Here is an 18,226-nt window from a genome sequence, read left to right as displayed (position 1 = left end):
GGCCACAAAGCTGGTAAATGGTAAATAGGATTCAAAGTCAGCCAGGGCCCACGGCCTGAGACGCTAAGCCACGCCGCCTCCCTAGGAAGGAGTAGGAATAACAGTCAGCGAGTCAGCGCAGTGGGGAGGAGGGGTGGGATCGGGCTACATTTGGAGCTTTCTTCCCCAGACTTTCAGCCCCAAACCTGAAATGACCCCAACTCATTCCCAAGCTGGTCTCATGACTGCTCTAACTCGAATAATTGTTCTATTCAAGCTCTCCCATCAGTATCTGAGACAAGAGCCTGGAGGCCCTCAGGAGCTGGTCTCTGGGCGGCTTTTAAAGCCCCTGCACGGGGGAGACAGGTGAGGACGCTACAGTTCAAACTCACAAAGCACTTCTGGACCCCTGGGGGCTTTTCCAACGAACACAATCAGTCCTGCTCCTGGGGTGCCCGGGGTGGCGGGGGGGGGGGGGAAGCTGATCATCCTCACTCCATCATCTGTCCACAGCTTGGGGAAGTTTCCACGGTTCCTTCGGCTTAACCCACGGGGTCGTGCTGAAGAGGGGCCGCTCAGAGAGCTAACGCTATGAATGCACAGGCTCTGAGCAAACGGGACGATGTGGCGATAAAGGCAATCCCAACATGCTAACGTGGCGGCGAGCCAAACGTGAGCTGCCCAGGCAGGGCTCTGCGCAAAAGAACTTTAATTGAATTCTTTCAGCAAGTGCAGCAGGAAAATTCATAATGAGGGCCCCCCTCCCCACTATGTCAGTCATGTTCTACCATTGTGTGGATCCAGTGAAAAACCGTTTCTAACAAGGATACGGGACGTGTACGGACCTTAACCTGAACACCGTGTACAGCAGGGAAAAACAATGATCAAATCCCTGGATTTTTATTTTCAAAGCGATTTAAGTAAGGCATTCTGCCATAATCAGCTTTACTACCCCTATTAGCACAGGAAAACAAGTTCTGAACCTGGCTCCCTAGTGAAAAACGCAAAATTTGTATAATTAAAATTATACTTGTGAATTTCAAACACACTTTAATTTCCTAAGGGCCCCCTAATCAAGTCAGAAGTTCTTACTAAAACCAATTATCTGCTTTGAAAACAGACGAGGAAACAGATACACGTAGCGGTCTTGTGCAGGTTCACAGTCTCATCTTTTCCTAGGTTCAAACATCCTAATTTGTTCCATTTCCCACAGGTGAGAGAGACGATGACCCTACTAGTTGGCTTTTATTCAGTGCTACATGTGTAAATTTAAACATTTTTGTTTGCCTTTAGCTACAGAAATGACATATATAAGAGATATTCCAGAGGGAACTGAGTAGAAAGTGACAAAAAAGCAAAAAAACAGGCATGCAGCAATAAATACACAAAGCATTTCCACCCACCCACCCCACTCTAGGTCCTATGTAGGTAGTTTTTCCCTAAGATCTCACACCAGATTTTCAAACACTTGCCCGTTAGTCTCTAGAAGGCTCACGCCAACACCAGGATGAGGCATCGGACAGAGGTTCCAGCCTCACTTCTGGAAGTGTCTGACAGCAGGACCAGGAGTGTCCTCCCAAGGTCCCATCCAGTAAGAGAGCAAAACCCAGGTTCTTCACACCCTCACCAGGTAATCTACCCGAAATATTGCGGCTTCTCTTGAGTAACTGGAAATTCTTACACAAGAGCAACATGGAAATATGGAACACTCTCCAGGGCACTAAAATATTTAAGAAGCAGTTGTTGCAATGTTCCATTTATACCATCAATATGAAATGCTATCAGTCTAGGGCTTTAAAAATAAAAAAGCCATTCACCAACAGGCCTTCTCCTCCCCCCACTGCCTGGAATTCATCTGAGAGATGAGAATATTGACTTTTCACACTCCTGGACCCAGCACTCCAACAGTATGAGGCTCTGGGATGTGGCCTCACCCGCCACTCACCCGGGCCCCAGCAGATACTCAGAAGGTAAAATAAAACACCTCCCAGTTGAAAACTTTACTTTTCATTCAATGGGAGTACAGTGCTCGCTACACATGGCCTCTCGAGAGTGGAGTTCTGCAGCCAAGTGAGCAGGATTTGGTGTTAAAACTTTCATCAGAAGACAGGACGCTCGAGGGGGTACACACCACACACGCGCACCCACGCACATGTGCCCCAGGAGACACACTCTGCTTCAAGCAAGTCCTGCGAACAGCTCTGCCTCGCTGGACCCTTGCCCCCCTCCCACAGGAGCGGTCACCTCATTAATGTCACTCAGCATCACATTTGGCTATACTAGGTCTTTCTGCACTCTCTTCCCGCAGGCAGCCCAAAGCCGGCTGCCATTATAAACTTCTGTTCCTTGGGAAACTATCAAAGGCTTGGATTGGAAAAAAGCGAAAAAAAATCTCACAGGGCCTCTCTGCTCACACTTTTCCCTCCATTTTCTTCTCTTTGGTGCTTTATTCAAAATCATTACACACACAAACCATACTCTGAAAGGCATTTACAACAGGCTGGCTTTAAAAAAAAAAAAAAGCTAGTGATTGGAGGGGCCCATCTCTTTGCAATTGCCCAAAGAGAATAATTCATTTTGGTGGAGGATATGGATGAAGCCCTGAATACATTCCAACATCATTTTCTGCCCTTCAAAACAATAAAAATGTAAAAACCCCAACAAAAGAAGGCCCAGGGTGGCAGGAAAGAGACTCTCTTGACCCCCCACCCCCCAAGGAATTTATTCTCCTGGATCTTCTAAAGCACTCTGTCCCCAGAATGCATCATCAAGACCATTTTATTAGACTTTTCTAAACCCTTGAAATTGTCACATAATTGAAACAGAAACAGCAATTTAGAGTTCTGAATGGATTTCTTAAAAAGAAGACTCCGTGCTGGCTCACATTCCCTCCTTGACTGCTCCCGTCCCTAACCTAAAATTTAAGGCCCTCGCGTACAAAACCCTATTTATCTTTTAAATCCTCCCCTGCCATAAAAGTTACATGGTCCCCTAATGCCTTAGATTTCAGGACATTTGGGAGAAACTCATCCCAGACAACAGGCTAAAAAAAGAATCCATTAGCATTAACTTGCCTGTCACAGCCAGTGACAAATAAATGAACGTGATGCTTTCAGATCAGTCATTGGTGGAACTGCCCGCAGGCAGATGAAGACCAGGCCAGGGAGACAGAAGGCTCACGGGGAGACCTCTCACACCGCGGTGTCTCAGCTGCGCCCTGGCTGCTCCCCAGGACTCCACCCTCAGGAGCAGCAGAAACAGGCATCAGATGCAGAAAAGGAAGCTCTCTCCCAGGGCCCACCGAGCATCGCCAGGATGCAGGGTGCTCCCTTCGAGAGCCAGGGACATGAAGTTCCCACATCTCAACAGGCTGTTCTATCTGCCTCCCCTAGAAAAGGCCAACAGAATCCATCAACCTGTGAGCGTCCAGGGAAGAGCCTCTGACGATGCAGGCAGTGCCATCTCTAGGGGACAGCAACAGTTAAGTGCCCACCCGGGACTCTCTATGTGCAGGTACCATCCCAGGCCCTTCATCTGTATTCACTCGTACCAGCTCTAGAATGCAGGACCAAGAGTACCCATCAACCCGTGAGCTTCCAGGGAAAAGCCTCTGACAATGCAGGCAGTGCCATCTCTAGGGGACAGTAACAGATAACAAATGCCCACCCTGGACCCCCTATGTGCAGGTACCACCCCAGGCCCTTCATCTGTATTCACTCGTACCAGCTCTAGAATGTAGGAAATATTAACATCCCCATTTTACAGATGAAGAAATGGAGGCACAAAAACATTAACTGACTCCATAGCTAGTTAAGTGGCACTTCACTGTGCTAAACAGGTTCTTAAAACACAGGCAACAGAAACCAACCTGAAGCTTCCTGACCAGCGTAGAACAATGCTCCTCCTCCGCCTGAGCACAGAATAGCGTCAGGCAAAATGCAGGAACCTGAGATCTACCTACTCATGTTGGATGGAGTAAAGCTGAGTAAAGAGAGCAAGGAGCTGGGATTCGGACTGACCAAAGGCCAAGCCTGCCCCTCACCGGTTCTGCGATCCTCGGAAAGTTCCTTATCCGCCTCAGCCTCAGTTTACAGAATACCAACTCTTGCAAAGGACTACTGCAAGGATTAAACTAAAAATTAAGTAGACAGAGGCTTACTATGCTTCCTCAAATATACTGACACAATATGACGGTCATTATTCTAAATTAAGACTTTTCTTCTTGATTATTCAAGGTCTCAAAATAAGGAAGTATAGTAAGCTAAGTACACACCCTGTCAATTAACTTTCCAGACAGCCAGGAGCTTGATGCTCTCTCCCCTTGAAGGAGAGGGTGACAAAGGACACCCCTGTGTACATGGGGCCCAAATACCTGTCTGAGGTGGACCAACCATCCCTGGCTGCTGCTACACGTGCCATGGGGTGGCTGGGCCCACGACCACACTTGCTCACACCTCTCACACCACAGAGAAGGCAGAGGTCAAGATTTTCCCCGTGATCCCACGTCCCTCCCGCCAGGCAGCCACTCACCCAAAGGTGACCCCAAGCAGACATCACCTATGAAATCACAGGTCAGGACGCTCTGAGCCACGGGGCACAGGCATCGGTGTTCCACAGTCTGTGATTTCCAAACCAAGAAACGACACGCCAACGTCTATCCACAGTAAGGTCAAGATCACAAGCTGGAGAAGGACAAAACACAGGACTCTGGAGTTCTGTCTGTACCGCGGCCTACTGTTACAAGAGACAAAACGGAGGGAAGGCGAGAAGGCGGAAACTGGAGATTGACAGGGCTCTAGGTAGCGGCCACACCCCCCGAATATCAGGGGGGGTGTCTGCCCAGAGCATCACTCCTGGAGGAGGGCCAGCAGCCAGAGAGAGCGCGCAGTCGGAGTCACACGGTGCGCACAAGCCCAGGATGGGGACTTTCTCCCTGGAGTGGCGCAGCCTCAGTCCTCACAGCATCCCAGCTCCCACGCTGGTCTGAAAGGGCCCCACAATCCTGCCCGAGCATAGCAGGGCCCCCAGCACCCGCGCGACGAGCGCAGACGTGGGGGCTCGGCCTGGCCTCCAAGGCCTTCCACGAGCTGGCCCAGCCTGCCGAGGGGCGCACAAGCCCGCCTCCAGCTGCCTGTCCTGACCCCTGGCCTCTGGTGGGAAGAACTGCATTCCTGCCATTCTTCTTGCCTACCTGCCCTTCAGAACCTAGGGCAAAACCCACCCCCTCCGAGGGACTGTCCCTTCCCCTCCTTCCTCTAGCTGCTGTCATTTCTCTCTTACTTGCTTACTGCATCCTCCTAACACAGGCAGCAACCCTCCTCCCAACCCAGAGCTAAGACCCCTGAAGACCAGCACGGCATCTGTTTCACCATCCTGCTTTCCTTCTATCCAAACGGAGGTCAGAGTGTACAAAAGAGCATGGCTAGAAGCTAAGGGCTTTTTTAATTAGTAAAATCTGCCTGTGCCTTTATCGTCCTGCAGAGGCGATAAGGCATGAACCTAACCAACCATAAAACCCAGAACAAAGCACCTAACACAGTCCTGGGTGCTGGGCAGAAACCTGGTAAATAATTACTGAACACAGAGCGGGGCATCTGAACGCACGAAAGACGAGGCCGGCGCCCATCCCCCACCTCGCTCACCCTGCTGAGCTTTTAACACCTGCTGGTGCACTGGTTTTCACACTCACTGCTTCTCCATCCCACTACAGGGAAAGCCCCATGCGGGCAGGGCCTCCGTCTCACTCTCCACACCACTCCCCTGAACTGCACACAGGGTCTGAATAAATGAATGAATGAGTGAGTGCCTGGCACAATGCCGCATATTTTTTTGCTAATTTATTATTGTCAGAAGGTCCATCCCAAAGAAAAGCTAAAGTGCTGTGGAAATGCAGAAAATGAGGGAGAAGGGACAGCATCATGGAAAATGTAACAACTAAGTTGGGCTTTGAAAGAGGGGTCTATCTGGGACTTCCCTGGTGGCCCAGTGGCTGAGACTCCTGGCTTCCGATGCAGGGAGCCTGGGCTTGATTCAGTGGTCAGGGCACTAGATCCCACTGCTGCAACCAAGAGTTCACATGCCACAACTGAAAGAGTCCTCATGCTCCAACAAACACCCAGTCCAGCCAAATAAATAAAAGAAACACTGAAAAAATAAAGTGTCAGAATGGCTTCTGTTCAGTTTAGTTCAGTCGCTCAGTCATGTCTGACTCTTTGCGACCCCATGAACCGCGGCACGCCAGGCCTCCCTGTCCTTAGAAAGTGTGATTAAAAGTTGTACAGACCCCTGAGAGATATCCAGAGCTTAATCCCATGTCTCTTTTTAAAAAGGAAAGAAAGGGGGTTCTGTCTTGTACAATAGAGGGAAGGAAGGGTGGTGCAGACAGGGACCCACAAAAGGGCAGTTCTTCAGGAAAGCAGAAGGAACACTCCGGGTGTCGGCTGCAAAAGGTGAGGTGAGCTGGGGCACAAGCCAGAAGCAGATCCCCGGACAGACCCTGAAGGACCCAACCTACCAGGCTGAGTTCAGACTTTGCTCTGTGGGCATCAGGAAGCCAATGAGGCTTTCCTACAACACCCTGAAAGTGGAGTCAGCAAGCAGAAACAACGAGAGGAGCTCTGAGTAAACCAACAAACCAGACCAAACAAGGGGACAGACACAAGCAGTCCCATCTCCCTTCCGTGTTCTCGGGCTCCTGGCCGGAGAACGTTTGGGTTTAAAAATACAAAACAGGAGGCCCCCAGGACAGGCAGCTGGCTCCTCGGGCAGAGCTTTCCTCCTCCTCTCATCCCCGAGGGGCACAGGGGTCTCACCCATCTGCCAGAAACATCTGACATACAACACGGGCCCCCCGGCCTCCGGGTGAACTGACCTTAGCGTTGAAACACAAGCACATGAGGAAAGGCAAAAATCCAGGGAAAGGACATTTGTAGGACGAGGTGCCCCTCCCTTCCGAGCTGACACCTGCTGCTGCCGAGAAGGCAAGAAAGAGCAAGAAGGAGCCGTGGGCCCCGACAAGAAGGAAGCTCAGCCACTAATCCCCCGAGGCCCTTGCTGCGGGAGAAGAGGCTGGGGACAGCAGCCCCCCGGCAGTCGGTTAACTGCGGCGCCCCAGATGACAGCTGCAAGTCACCCAGGATGGCAAGACGCTGGGAGGACTGGCCCGCAGCAGCAGGGGAGGCCAGATGTCGAAAACTCACCCCTCGCCCTTGAGAAGCTGCCAAGAAACCGCTCCCCCGGAACAGGAGGTGGGTGGATGAAATGCTCGGGCTGCCCTGCACCCATCTGGAGCGCCTTCCCGGGGACAGGAAAACCTGGCTTTGGGCTTAACCTTGCCACAACTTAGCTTCGTGGCACTCCCCAAGTGCCAGCTGCCTCCCCTGTGAAAAGAGCAGGCTGGATTCAACTCGGTCACTGAACAGTGACCAAATGCCAGCCATCAGCAGCCCTCTGCCATCAAGGGGCTTACCTTTCAAGGAAGAATTTTCTTAGGTCATCTGCACCGTCATAATTTTTTTTTTTATTCTACAAAAGTAATCCTATGATGACAGTACCAGCAGACATCCTCTGGGTGCCACTTTGCACCAAACTCCCAGCAAAGGCTTCTGCATTCCCCTTAAAACAGTTCCACGTGGGGCAACCCACGATCCCAGGTTTAAAGTAGATGAAAACTGCAGCCTACAGGGCTAGGGTCACCCAGCTGCGACTGAAGGTAACTACACAGGCTAAACAAATGAGATTTCCCTTAATAAACAGATAAGGTTCTGGCCTCGGAAACTGAAGGAGCAAACTGGCCATGGCGGGGGGTGGTTTAGTCACCAAGTCATGTCCAACTCTTGGGACCCCATGGCCTGTAGCGCGCCAGGCTCCTCTGTCCATGGGATTTCCCAGGCAAGAACACTGGAGTGGGCTGCCATTTCCTCCTCCAGGGGAATCTTCGCAACCCAGGAATCAGACCTTTGCAAATGGACTCCTTACCACCGAGCCACCAGGGGACTGGGAGATGCCTTATTATACACAAGGATAATTAGGGCAGATGGTAAATTATGCCCAGACTTACTCTTGCCCCAAGATGCTGGGGTCTCCTGGTTTCTCCACACAAGGAAAAGAAACCACAAGCTCAAGCAAAACTCTTCCAGGGAGCCAACACTTCACCCAAAGAGACCAACGAAAGGGTATGATGACATGACTAATCCCAATCATTCCCATTTCTCCAACAGCTTCAAATTAAGTCATCTTTTTAGAGGAGCATGACCACTTTACACTTTAAAGACAGAGGAGGAAACTCTTACATGTTTTATCAAATGAAATAATCATCCAGAGAAACAGAAAGACACAGAACAGACCTATCTTCTTCTGATAAAAATGCACTTCACTAATTAATGGCTACTGGTCTCCAGAGAGATTGCCCTAGACTAGTTAATAATGCCCATTATACTTCACTTGAGATGTGAACACTCATGTCGCAAAGAGGGAGAGATGAACTGCAGAATTCAAAACCCTTTCTTGGGTCGCTCATTAAAATTCTGGTCAAAACAGATTTTTATTTATATGATACATTAAAGAATATTATGACAGTCCTAATATGAAATCTGTTCTTCACTGCTACGAATTTTCTTTCGTATTCAGTTACAGTTTCTTTCCAGCAGTCTTGTTTTAACACCTCCATGGAATATTTCTCCGGTGAGTGTTAGCAAGGAGGGACAGCCAGAGAGCAGAGAAATGAATTTTAACTGAACGACACGCTGACGCATCATTTACAAGTGCACCACCCAGTCCCCGAGGAGGGGCAGGGCTCACCTGGCCACTGGGACACGGACACACACACACACACACACACACACACCCCAATTCTGCAGGAGGTAAAAAATAAATAAGGCTTGAGTTAACGTTCTACTCTCCTGTCAGCCAGGTTTTGGCCTCCAACACCACCGTCAGTCTGAAACTCCCCTGGGGGGACTCAAGTTCTGTCGGAAAATAACCGTTGACAAGGAAGGCACTCTCTGCCCGCCCTGCCCCAGCAGCCAATCAGCACACCGCACCCCCAACTCTAGAACCCCCAAAAGACGCTGAGGGCGCGGGCGGAAGGCCCACTGGGCAGAGTCCACAGTGCGTGCCGTCCCGGGGCCGGGGAGTCACCGCCGGGGAAGCGCCACGGCCTGGGGTGCTGGCTGTGGTCCGACCCCCGCAGCCTGGGGACCACTCAGAGCCGCCCCCTCCTCCACACCCCTCGGCGCCCCCGAGGACAGATGCTGCAAGAGGGCACAGCTCTGGGCCAGGCCACACCACTGCGCAACCCAACAATGGTTTCCAAAAAGAGGAAACAATACCAGCACCCGGCTCACAGGGCACAGGTGAAGACTGAGGGACTCAATATACATCACGTCCCTTCCACAGCGCGGGCACAGAAACTCAGTTAACGCTGTCGTCATTACCAGACCTCTCACAGGATGAGCGCCACAAAAATAACGTGAAAAACACGAGGTACCTAAACCATGGTGGAAAAGAATCTGAAAAAGGATGCATGTACACACTTAGGTACGCACACACACATACATGTAAATGAATCACTACTGTACACCAGTGAACACAACATTGTAAATCAACCACACTTCAATAAAAGAAACTAAAAAACCAAAAACAGCAAGGACCATGTATGGTATTACCATACCCTAGGTCTTTTTTCAGGCACTTTCCCTTTCTTAGTTTACTTCTCACGAAAGCTCAGTGAGATAGAGAAGCTGAGGTTCGAGGCAGTTAAATGATTTGCCCAAATTTATACAGTTAACAAGTAGTCCGGTTGGGATCCAAACACAGGCTGCTGAACTCGAAAACAACAGTGGTGATTAAACCAACAAGGATGATGCTGGCAATGACGAAAATGATGAGTTGCAAGGCCCTCACCCTGTGCAGGCTCTTTTATTCTTCACAACCCCCTGCTGAGGGAGTCACTGTCATCAGCCCCATTTTACAGATAAGTAAACTGAGAATGTGTGATTTCTCAGCGTTGCAGGATCTGGGATTCAGATGGAGATAACGGATAGAAAAATTTTTTGTGAAGAATGTGTATCATAAAATGTAAGGCATTATTATGAAATCCCTAGAATTCCATAGAAAGATGTCTTCCCCAACTGGTTTAATGTTAGCTTACATCCCAAAGTCTGATAATTCACCAAAACCATCCCAGACTTTGGCGAGGGCGGGGGACACTTTGACAAGCTTGAGAAATATTCTGTCTTGTTTTTAAGTTGAAAGCATCACTGAAATACTCACCAGAATATATTAAAATAAAATACTGTCCTCCTGGTTTTAAAAAAAATGGGAGAGTTAAGGAGGAGCTGCAAAGGAGAGGAGAAACCCATGGTTTGACCAAGTCAGGGATTTTTCCAGTTGCCTGCTAGAGTAACCTGATCTCAGTTCTGGGGGATCAAATAACTAACCTGGAAATTTGAAGATTCACATTTATGGAAGAAACAGCAATTCTTCCAAATCAGGAAACCCTGCTAATCCAGGAAGCCTTCTGAAACATCAAGGATCACACAGTTTGGAAAGCAATAAACACTGAAGACAGTCCCAAAAGTTTGTGCTCAGTATAGAAATAATCTAACGCCTTTGATTCATTAATTTCTATTATTTGCCTAAGCATCAGGGGGAAAAAATGCCTCAAGAAAATATTTCACTACTTTTGTTTAGAGAGTTGTGTTTCCTTCTAAAGAGAAAAAGGAAGGGAAGAAAAAGAAAGAATCACGTGGAAGAAAGAGAGGGAGAGGAGAGAAGGAAGGAAGGAATCGCATGGCAGGCTCCAACCTGAAATTCTCAAAATACCATCCCCAAGAGCCAACTATTTCTTCATTAATGTGCAAAACCATTCCTCCCCTTGCACAACTAAAAGGTCCCACTTCTGGGAGACCATGCTGAAACAAACTGAACCGGCTAAAACCACAGTATTATCCCTTTTATGACCTACGCAGACACTTCACCTTTTCCCCTTCCCCTTAAAAAAGTGCCAAGGCCACAAGACATAGAAAAAGCATTTCTTCCGGGATTACCCAGGGAAGAGAAAAGTATAATTTAGAAAGTGCAAATTTAGCGTGGAAGCCGTAAGCCCTTTAAGTCTCACCTTGGGCTTTATGCAGCTGTGTTCTCATGACCACACCTGGCAAGCTCAGGGAAAATTACGTTAACTACACACTTGGGAAACAGTGAAGGCCTATCTCAAGCCTTTCAGCAAGCCCTGCAGTACCACTCCTGCAAGGGGCAACGTTCCCAGCTCTTCTCCGCCCGGGGAACCAGCACTTGCCCAAAACAGCAGCACAATACTGGCTTCAGGTGTGCCCAGACTGACCCAGGCTGCCTGAAACCAACACATCCACCGCTTCCTCGGTCGGACTGAGGGCATCTGGGGTCTACAAAGACAGGACAAGCTGTTTACTTAAATTCTACTCCTCTCCTTAAACTCCAAGTCGTTAGACCTCCAAAGAGTACCCTCCAAAAGAGTCACCAGGAAATGGCCAACTTTTCCTGATGGGATCTCAGCAATGCTTAAAAAATAAATAGAACGCTTGCATAAATATTGCAACAGACAGTGCTATGTCCTCCCACGAAAGCACAGGCTGGTCCCTGCCCCCAGATGGATGCTCAGACCCACCTGGGAATGGCTTACTAGCAGACACACGGTTATCTCCCACAGCGCCTGGCCTGGCCCCCCTCACTGCCACACGCTGATACCCTGAAGAAACGGGGTGCACCAGGCTTCAACACATCACTGCCACTGCTCTGTTGGAAATCTGAAATCCTTGGGGACCACCTCTGAGTGCTAAAATCCTGTTACTGCTTCTCCTACTTACCTTGGGTTGCGCTCGACGAGGAAATGCAACTTTGGGGTCAATCTGGGGGAAAAAATGGAAAAACAGGAGTCAGCTGCAGGACTTTTGAGGGGAGAAAAACAATTACGATTAATCGCCTAAGTATTAATCACTCATTTCTCAGGCTTTGAACCCAGCTTTCAGTCACTTCTCAAACAACTCAAAAGTTTCCTTAAAGTTTGATGTAAACTTTAACAGTCCTTCCCAAAATGTAATAAACACGGCAAGCCTTTCTGAAATGCCCCACTGTGTATTTCAACGTGCAATGCTTTAACAAGCCAGGTAGCGTGTGTTCTTATTTAGGCAAGGACAATGAACATTAAATGGTACCTGCATCTAATTTGTGACGCATGGCTGGAAGAAAAGATGGCAACGTCATCACTGAGAAAAATCAAAACATGAAAATTACATGGAAGGTCCTTTCAGCGCTAAGTAATTGGATGGCAGTTCTTCTCCTCAATGATAACTAAACAATACAGGTGGAGAAGAGGATTCCAAAAATTTTTTAAATTAACAACATCAAAAAAACCCTCCATTGACACCCAACAGGATGCTCTGCTTGAATTAGTTCATTCATCTTTTGCAAAGTAAAATTACCTATGATGAATCAGAAGGACAGTTCCGTCTGTAGTTATACCTCAAAAGAAAGCAGGTGTCAAAAAACTATGGAGCCTGAGCTGGTTCTTAAAATAATAATAAAAAATTAAAGTAAAAGGAAACGTAGGAGCTAAATGCACCTGGATTTTAAAAATCACAGGGGTAAAGATCTATCAGCAACCAAACCCATATTACAAAAGTAAGGCCATTATAGGGAGAAAGTAAAAGAAAAAAAAAAAACCACTGAAAAAAAGCAGTCAGAATCTAGTGTAACAATTAGCGTATTCCCCCTACCCCAACCCCAATCTGAATGGAGAAAAAACTGTACTCCACATGAGACATCTGCAGGTCTCAATCAGGGACTGGCTTTAAAACCCCAAACAATTCCCACAGAAGCTTTTGAGCCTGATAGGCTGATTTGAGGGGGGAAAAGTTGTTGGAGAGAAAATATGGAGAAGGAAGGAATGAAAAAATATTCCCACTGTTAGTTTTCATTAGATTTCTAAATGTCACAAATCTTTGGGAAGAATTCAACCCAGAGCGTGGCAAGAATACAGCTACACGTTAGTTATTTATCCGCTTTGGCTTTCATATTAAAATTTTCCCCTTTTAAAATGTAAATCTCAACCTTGTTTTCAGTTCTGCCACGGGGGCAGAGGGGAGAGTAATGCTTTGGGAAAAAGCACAGAGTGGGGGAAAGTCACACCAGAGCCGATTCTGTTCCCAGACTTAACATCCCCTAGGACCTAGGCGGTAAGACATAAAGATTTACCACTTTTATTAAGGTAGTTTAAAGACCTCATAAAAGTCTGCAGCATGTTTTCCACCTTTAAACATCACCTGAGAAATGAGAGATTACTTTGCAAAAACTAAAACAGACAAAAAAATCTCTGCTCTAGGAAAACTACCCTTTCATGGAGATTAACATTACCACAGCTACAGGTATATTCAGCACTGACTAGGAGCTGTCGACAGGAGAAATACAACAGGTGTGGACTTTGCATGCTGTTGACCAAACATAAGACAGATATGTCTTTTCATAAACACTCTCCCAAAGTTGTTGGGTTTTTTTAAGTTGATCAGCACACAATTGCAATAAGCACCATGTTTGTGGGGTAAAAGGTGAGGAATATGTCAAGAGGAAAAGGCCAGGAGCTGGAGGAAGGTAGGGAGAAGTAAAGAAAGCAGAGCGCTTAAAAAATATATGTATCTAAAATTACAAAACCCAAAGCCAATTCAGAATTCTGGTATCGGGTGTTGGTAACAGCGTGTTATACCACAGTGAAAGTTCTTCCATGGGTCAAGTGTACACTCTGAAACCTCAAATGGAGAGGACAAGTCAAAAGAAAAATGGCAAATCCCAACCTTTTGTACCTCCCTGTCAGCTATTTTTTAAAAAACGAACAAGAAAAGAAAACTACCAAAAATGAAAACATTAGTTAGTTAGGTACAGCTCTACTTACTGTAGCTACAAATCCTCTAGGAAAAAACTAGGGTACTATTTTGGATGTGAATGGCCGTTACCTAAACAAAGCTTTTAAGGTAACGGTAAACAAGATCCTCGTTTCCATGTCAATAAACCAACCGCGTCTGCCTCCTGCACTGAACGTTGAAACAAAGTCAAAAGCTAGGTTATACTAAATAATAGTGACCAAAACACATCTACAAACAATTATTGAGGCAAAAACTGCAGGCTCTGCATCTGATACGGAGGGAGACGACCCACCAGCCACCATAGAAATCAAATGCTATTTCTCCCCCACAGGGTGGGCAGAGGGGTGGATAAATTATTCCCAAATTTACCCTGAAATCTCTCTCCTCTTTAATTTTATTAGCTTTGTGAAATGTCTAGCCGAGAAGTCAAGGAGACAGAAAATCCTTCATAGGTCTGTTTTCACCCTGCAAACGGCTATCCCTGAAACTAAATGATCTCAAAGTGCAAAAGCCTGGCCCACAAGCTAGGACAAGTCTAGCTCAGTTAATAAAGCAACTTCGAGTGTGGGGGGTCTTTTCTTGAGGGAGGAGGCGGTAGGAGGTAACACCTCTGACCTCTGATCAGAGAAACACGGTGAATTTGCAAAATCAATTCAGGACACCAAAGGTGGCCAGGCTTTTCTTTTCTTCTCCTCCATTCAGTGTTAAAAGTCAAGAGGGACACGAAACGATCACTTGTTCTACTCTTTTATGTTACAGAAGAGGAAACTGAGGCCTACAGACAGGGAACAGCGTGCCCAATCTCTGCTCGGACAGCTGGGCCTAGAACCTGACTCCCTGCCCCGACCCAGTGGCCCACTACGGAGAGGTGAGTCCCCAGCAGGCCAGCACCGCACCCCAGTGTCACCTCGGGGACCCTGCCTTGGGCAGCAGTACAAAGACCTTGGGGAAATTCTAGCAGACACACAGGGAAGGCAGGGGAGCCACAGTATAACTCAAGAACTCCTCTCCTCTCCCCACGAAATCTATTCTCATACACTGATACTTTCTTCCCTTCCTCTTCTGACCTTAGAGACCCATACCCCCTCAAGACTGGACCTGAAAACGTTCTCATGCTGTAAAACCACCTACAACTCAAAGGATCTGAGAAAGGAAAGGGGAAAAAACAAAACCTAACACTGATACCCAAGGCCTTATCCCTTATCAGCCTTAGATTTCACACCATCTGGAGTCACCCACTGGACGCCCAGCTTAGCTCTGGGAGGTCTCCTTCCCTGCTCAAACCGCATTCCGAATCCCAAGTGCCCGGGGCAGGGGGGGGAACCTGTTGCCTGGACAGTGATTAGCGCCCCCGCCCCCTCGGCGGCCCTCAGACCGGCCGTGTGCTTTCTATAAGCCGATTCGCACGGCCACACTGGGGAAACGCGGGCAGGGCTCGGCTGACAAAGGAAAGTTGCCTCGGCCCGGTGCTGGAGTTTCTTTTCAGGGTCCTGTTGGCCCGGAAGGTAGCCTCTCGCCAAGACGACCCCTCCCCCAAGCCGAGGCGTGGCAGCATCGGGGGGGCTGCGGTGGGGCAGACCCTGAAAAGAAACCCCCAAACCCGGCGGCGGCGGCGGCAAACTTGAGAACCCACAGGAGCTCTGCTGCAGCGCGCCCCGCTCTGAGCAGAGGCAAGAGAGGGCGCTGTCTCTTTAAACGGGACTGTCAGGGCCCGGGCAGTCCTGGAAAGGGGGCGCGCGACCACACGGAGAGGCAGAACCTACCGTCTTGGAGTCTAACTCGTGGTGGGGCTGGCCTAACACTTTATCTACACTCGCCGGGTCTGCGAACGTGACGAAACCGAAGCCTCTGAAATGAGACAAAGAGGGGGAGACACAAACAAGAGAATGTGGCACCATCGGGAGCGGCCAGGAGGGAGCCCTCGGTGCAGAACGCAGAGCCAAGGGTCCCCCACATCCCCCCGCTCCCCCGTCCTCCCCACCCCCCAAGCCTTCAGCCCCCCCACCCCCACCCCGGGCCCCGTACGGAAACATATCAAGGCTGACGGGGGCGGTGGGGCGGGGGCGGGGCGCGCGGAGGTAAGTTGGGGGACGCCGGTGTCCCCACTCCTTGGCCACTTCAGTTTTTCTCTCCTCCCCCCGCTCCTTCCCTTTCTTTAACGCTTTGTTTATTCCAAACAAGCCCCGACACTCAGAGGAGACACAACCAGCTTTCTAAGAGAGGGGCTTAAGAGTTCGGGGCGCCGCGAGTGCACACGTTAAAAAAAAAAACAAAACTATGTGGAAAGTGAATGAAGCTGAATGTCATTTGAAACGGGAGAAAAAGAAGTGAAGGGGAAAATGACTTAAAGCGCAGATGTGGACATCCCTGTATCCAGAGTTCAGCACCAATTAACAATAACCTTTGGGGTTAATGGGAAGGGGGGGGGGGGGGAGGATGGAGCGACGTTCGAAACCAGCCACATGCCTGAGCCCCGTTCTAAATCCGCTTAGCTACTTCCGAAGACACCTCCAAAAATAACACTTAAACTTTGTTCTGAAATAAAGACAAAATCCAGAAGGGGATGGTTTACCTGGAGCGTTTCGTAGTGGGATCTCTCATGACCATACATTCTCTAATTTCTCCAAATTTGCTAAAATAGTCTCTAAGGCTATCTGTAGAGAGAGAAAGAGAGAGATGGGGGGGGGGGGGGGGAGGGAAGGTGTGGAAAAAAAAAAAAGCAATGCAAATTCTTATCAAGGACAAAAACCAAAAGTAGTTTTCTGTTGTTATTCTGGGGGTTTTTTTGCACACGCGGGGGAAATTCGGCAACAGAGGTCGCGTAGAGGGCTCGGAAAGGATTTGCTATTTAAAAAAAATAACCTTGCACAGGAGAAGTGGGGAGCCAATGGCGGGGGGGGGGGGGGTTCCTACACCGGGATAACAAAGAGCAATAAAGAAGCCAAGAAGGGGGGGACCCGGGCGTGCCCCCCTCCCTCCCTTACCTGGTGAGGTCTGCCAGCTGAGTCCGCCGATAAACATTTTACTGGAGGGAGAAAACATAACAGAAGTGAGCACCGATGTCAGATCGGCCATTTTGACGTGTAACTTACAAAAGCTAAAGGGAGAGCGGGGGGGAGCGCGCGAGCGGGAGCCGTGAGGTGGGCTGGGGGAGCGGGCGCCGGCCGAACGCCACCCCGAGGTGCGCGGCTCCCCGGGGGGGGCGCCGGCGGGCCGGGGGGGGGGGGGGGGGGCGCCGGAGAGGCCGGGCGCCGCGCTCCGCCGGCCCCGCCGCGGCCAGGGGAGCGAGCCGGGAAGGCGCGGGGCGCAGCGGCTGGAAACTTACCCGGGGTCGTGCTGCGAGTCGTTGGCGCCGCCCGAGCCGCCCGGGCCCCCGTTGGCCTCCATGGCTGCGCCCCCCCCGCCCCCCCACCCCCGGACACCGAGCCGCGCGGCGATCGGAGCGCAGCGGCGGCCGGCCCCGAGCCCGAGACCTCCCGCTCCCTCCGCCCTCCGCCTCCTCCCCCCGCCCGGCTCTCCGAGTCCCCGCGAGCGGCGGAGCCGGGGCCGCGCCGAGAGCCGTCACACGTGGGCTCGGCTCCGCTCGGGCCCGCGGCTCGCACACCCCCCGCCCCGCCCCCGCGGCCCCCGCGGCCCCCCCCGCCCCCCGCGCACGTGGGGCGGGGTTCTAGAACGTCGTGTAACCAATGCCGCTGACGTCACGGCCCCCGCGGCCCCCGCCCTCCCGCCCGCGCGCGCTCCCCCGGCCCCAGCGCCCGGACCCGGGGGACGGCCCGCGCGCCCCGCGCCCGCGGGGGCCCCGCCTCCGGACGGTCCGGCCGCGGTGGGGGGGGCGCACCCCGACTTCCCCGGGGTCACATGGGCTGCGGGGGGCGGGCGCGCCGGGAAAGGGGGAGGCGCGGGGAGCTCGCTGCCTGCCTGCCTGCTCGCTCGAGCCGGGGACGAGACGCCCCCCACCCCTCCAGCTCGGCCTCTCCATCCAAGTTCCCGGTCCCCGGCCGCCCGGATCCGGGGATGGCAACCGCCGGCCTCCCGCCTCTGCGCCCTTTTTTCCAGCCGCCGCGCAGAAATTTAGGTCAAGGACGTCGGGATCAAACCCAAACCCTGGCGCTCCTCGGGCGCTCCCGGAGACCCCCAGGACGGGGGGCGGGGGGCTTTCAGGATGGTGCGGACACCCTCCGCACAAACCCCAGCCACAAGTTTTATTTTCCTTTCGCGCTGGAAGTTCTGTCTGGCTCTGGATCCACACCGGCACGTCTTGCGCGGCTCCCCGCCCTTCCCCGGCAGAGGTACGAATCCGTGCCCGGGGAAGGTTATTTTGGAACTTTGAGGAAACGGACGCGATTCCAGTG

At 50.6% G+C, this 18,226-nt stretch overlaps 1 protein-coding gene across 7 annotated transcripts in view; it reads right to left on the bottom strand.

Annotated features, from left to right (window-relative positions):
* MSI2 (musashi RNA binding protein 2) overlaps window positions 1-17,302 on the bottom strand; it is a 401,974-nt gene extending 384,672 nt beyond the window's left edge. For all 7 annotated transcript variants that reach the window (XM_061142598.1, XM_061142599.1, XM_061142601.1 and 4 more), the window contains exons 1-5: window positions 17,200-17,302; window positions 16,859-16,899; window positions 16,447-16,528; window positions 15,638-15,722; window positions 11,826-11,867 (exon numbers count right to left, since the gene is read on the bottom strand). In XM_061142598.1, coding sequence (XP_060998581.1) covers window positions 11,826-11,867; window positions 15,638-15,722; window positions 16,447-16,528; window positions 16,859-16,899; window positions 17,200-17,261 — 312 coding nt within the window. In that variant the 5' untranslated portion in view covers window positions 17,262-17,302. The remainder of the gene's footprint in view (window positions 1-11,825; window positions 11,868-15,637; window positions 15,723-16,446; window positions 16,529-16,858; window positions 16,900-17,199) is intronic.
* Between the last annotated feature and the right edge of the window lie 924 nt (window positions 17,303-18,226).

This window comes from Dama dama, chromosome 5, assembly GCF_033118175.1.
Source record: "Dama dama isolate Ldn47 chromosome 5, ASM3311817v1, whole genome shotgun sequence".
Classification (NCBI taxonomy): domain Eukaryota; kingdom Metazoa; phylum Chordata; class Mammalia; order Artiodactyla; family Cervidae; genus Dama; species Dama dama.
This window is presented reverse-complemented; position numbering and strand designations above follow the sequence as displayed.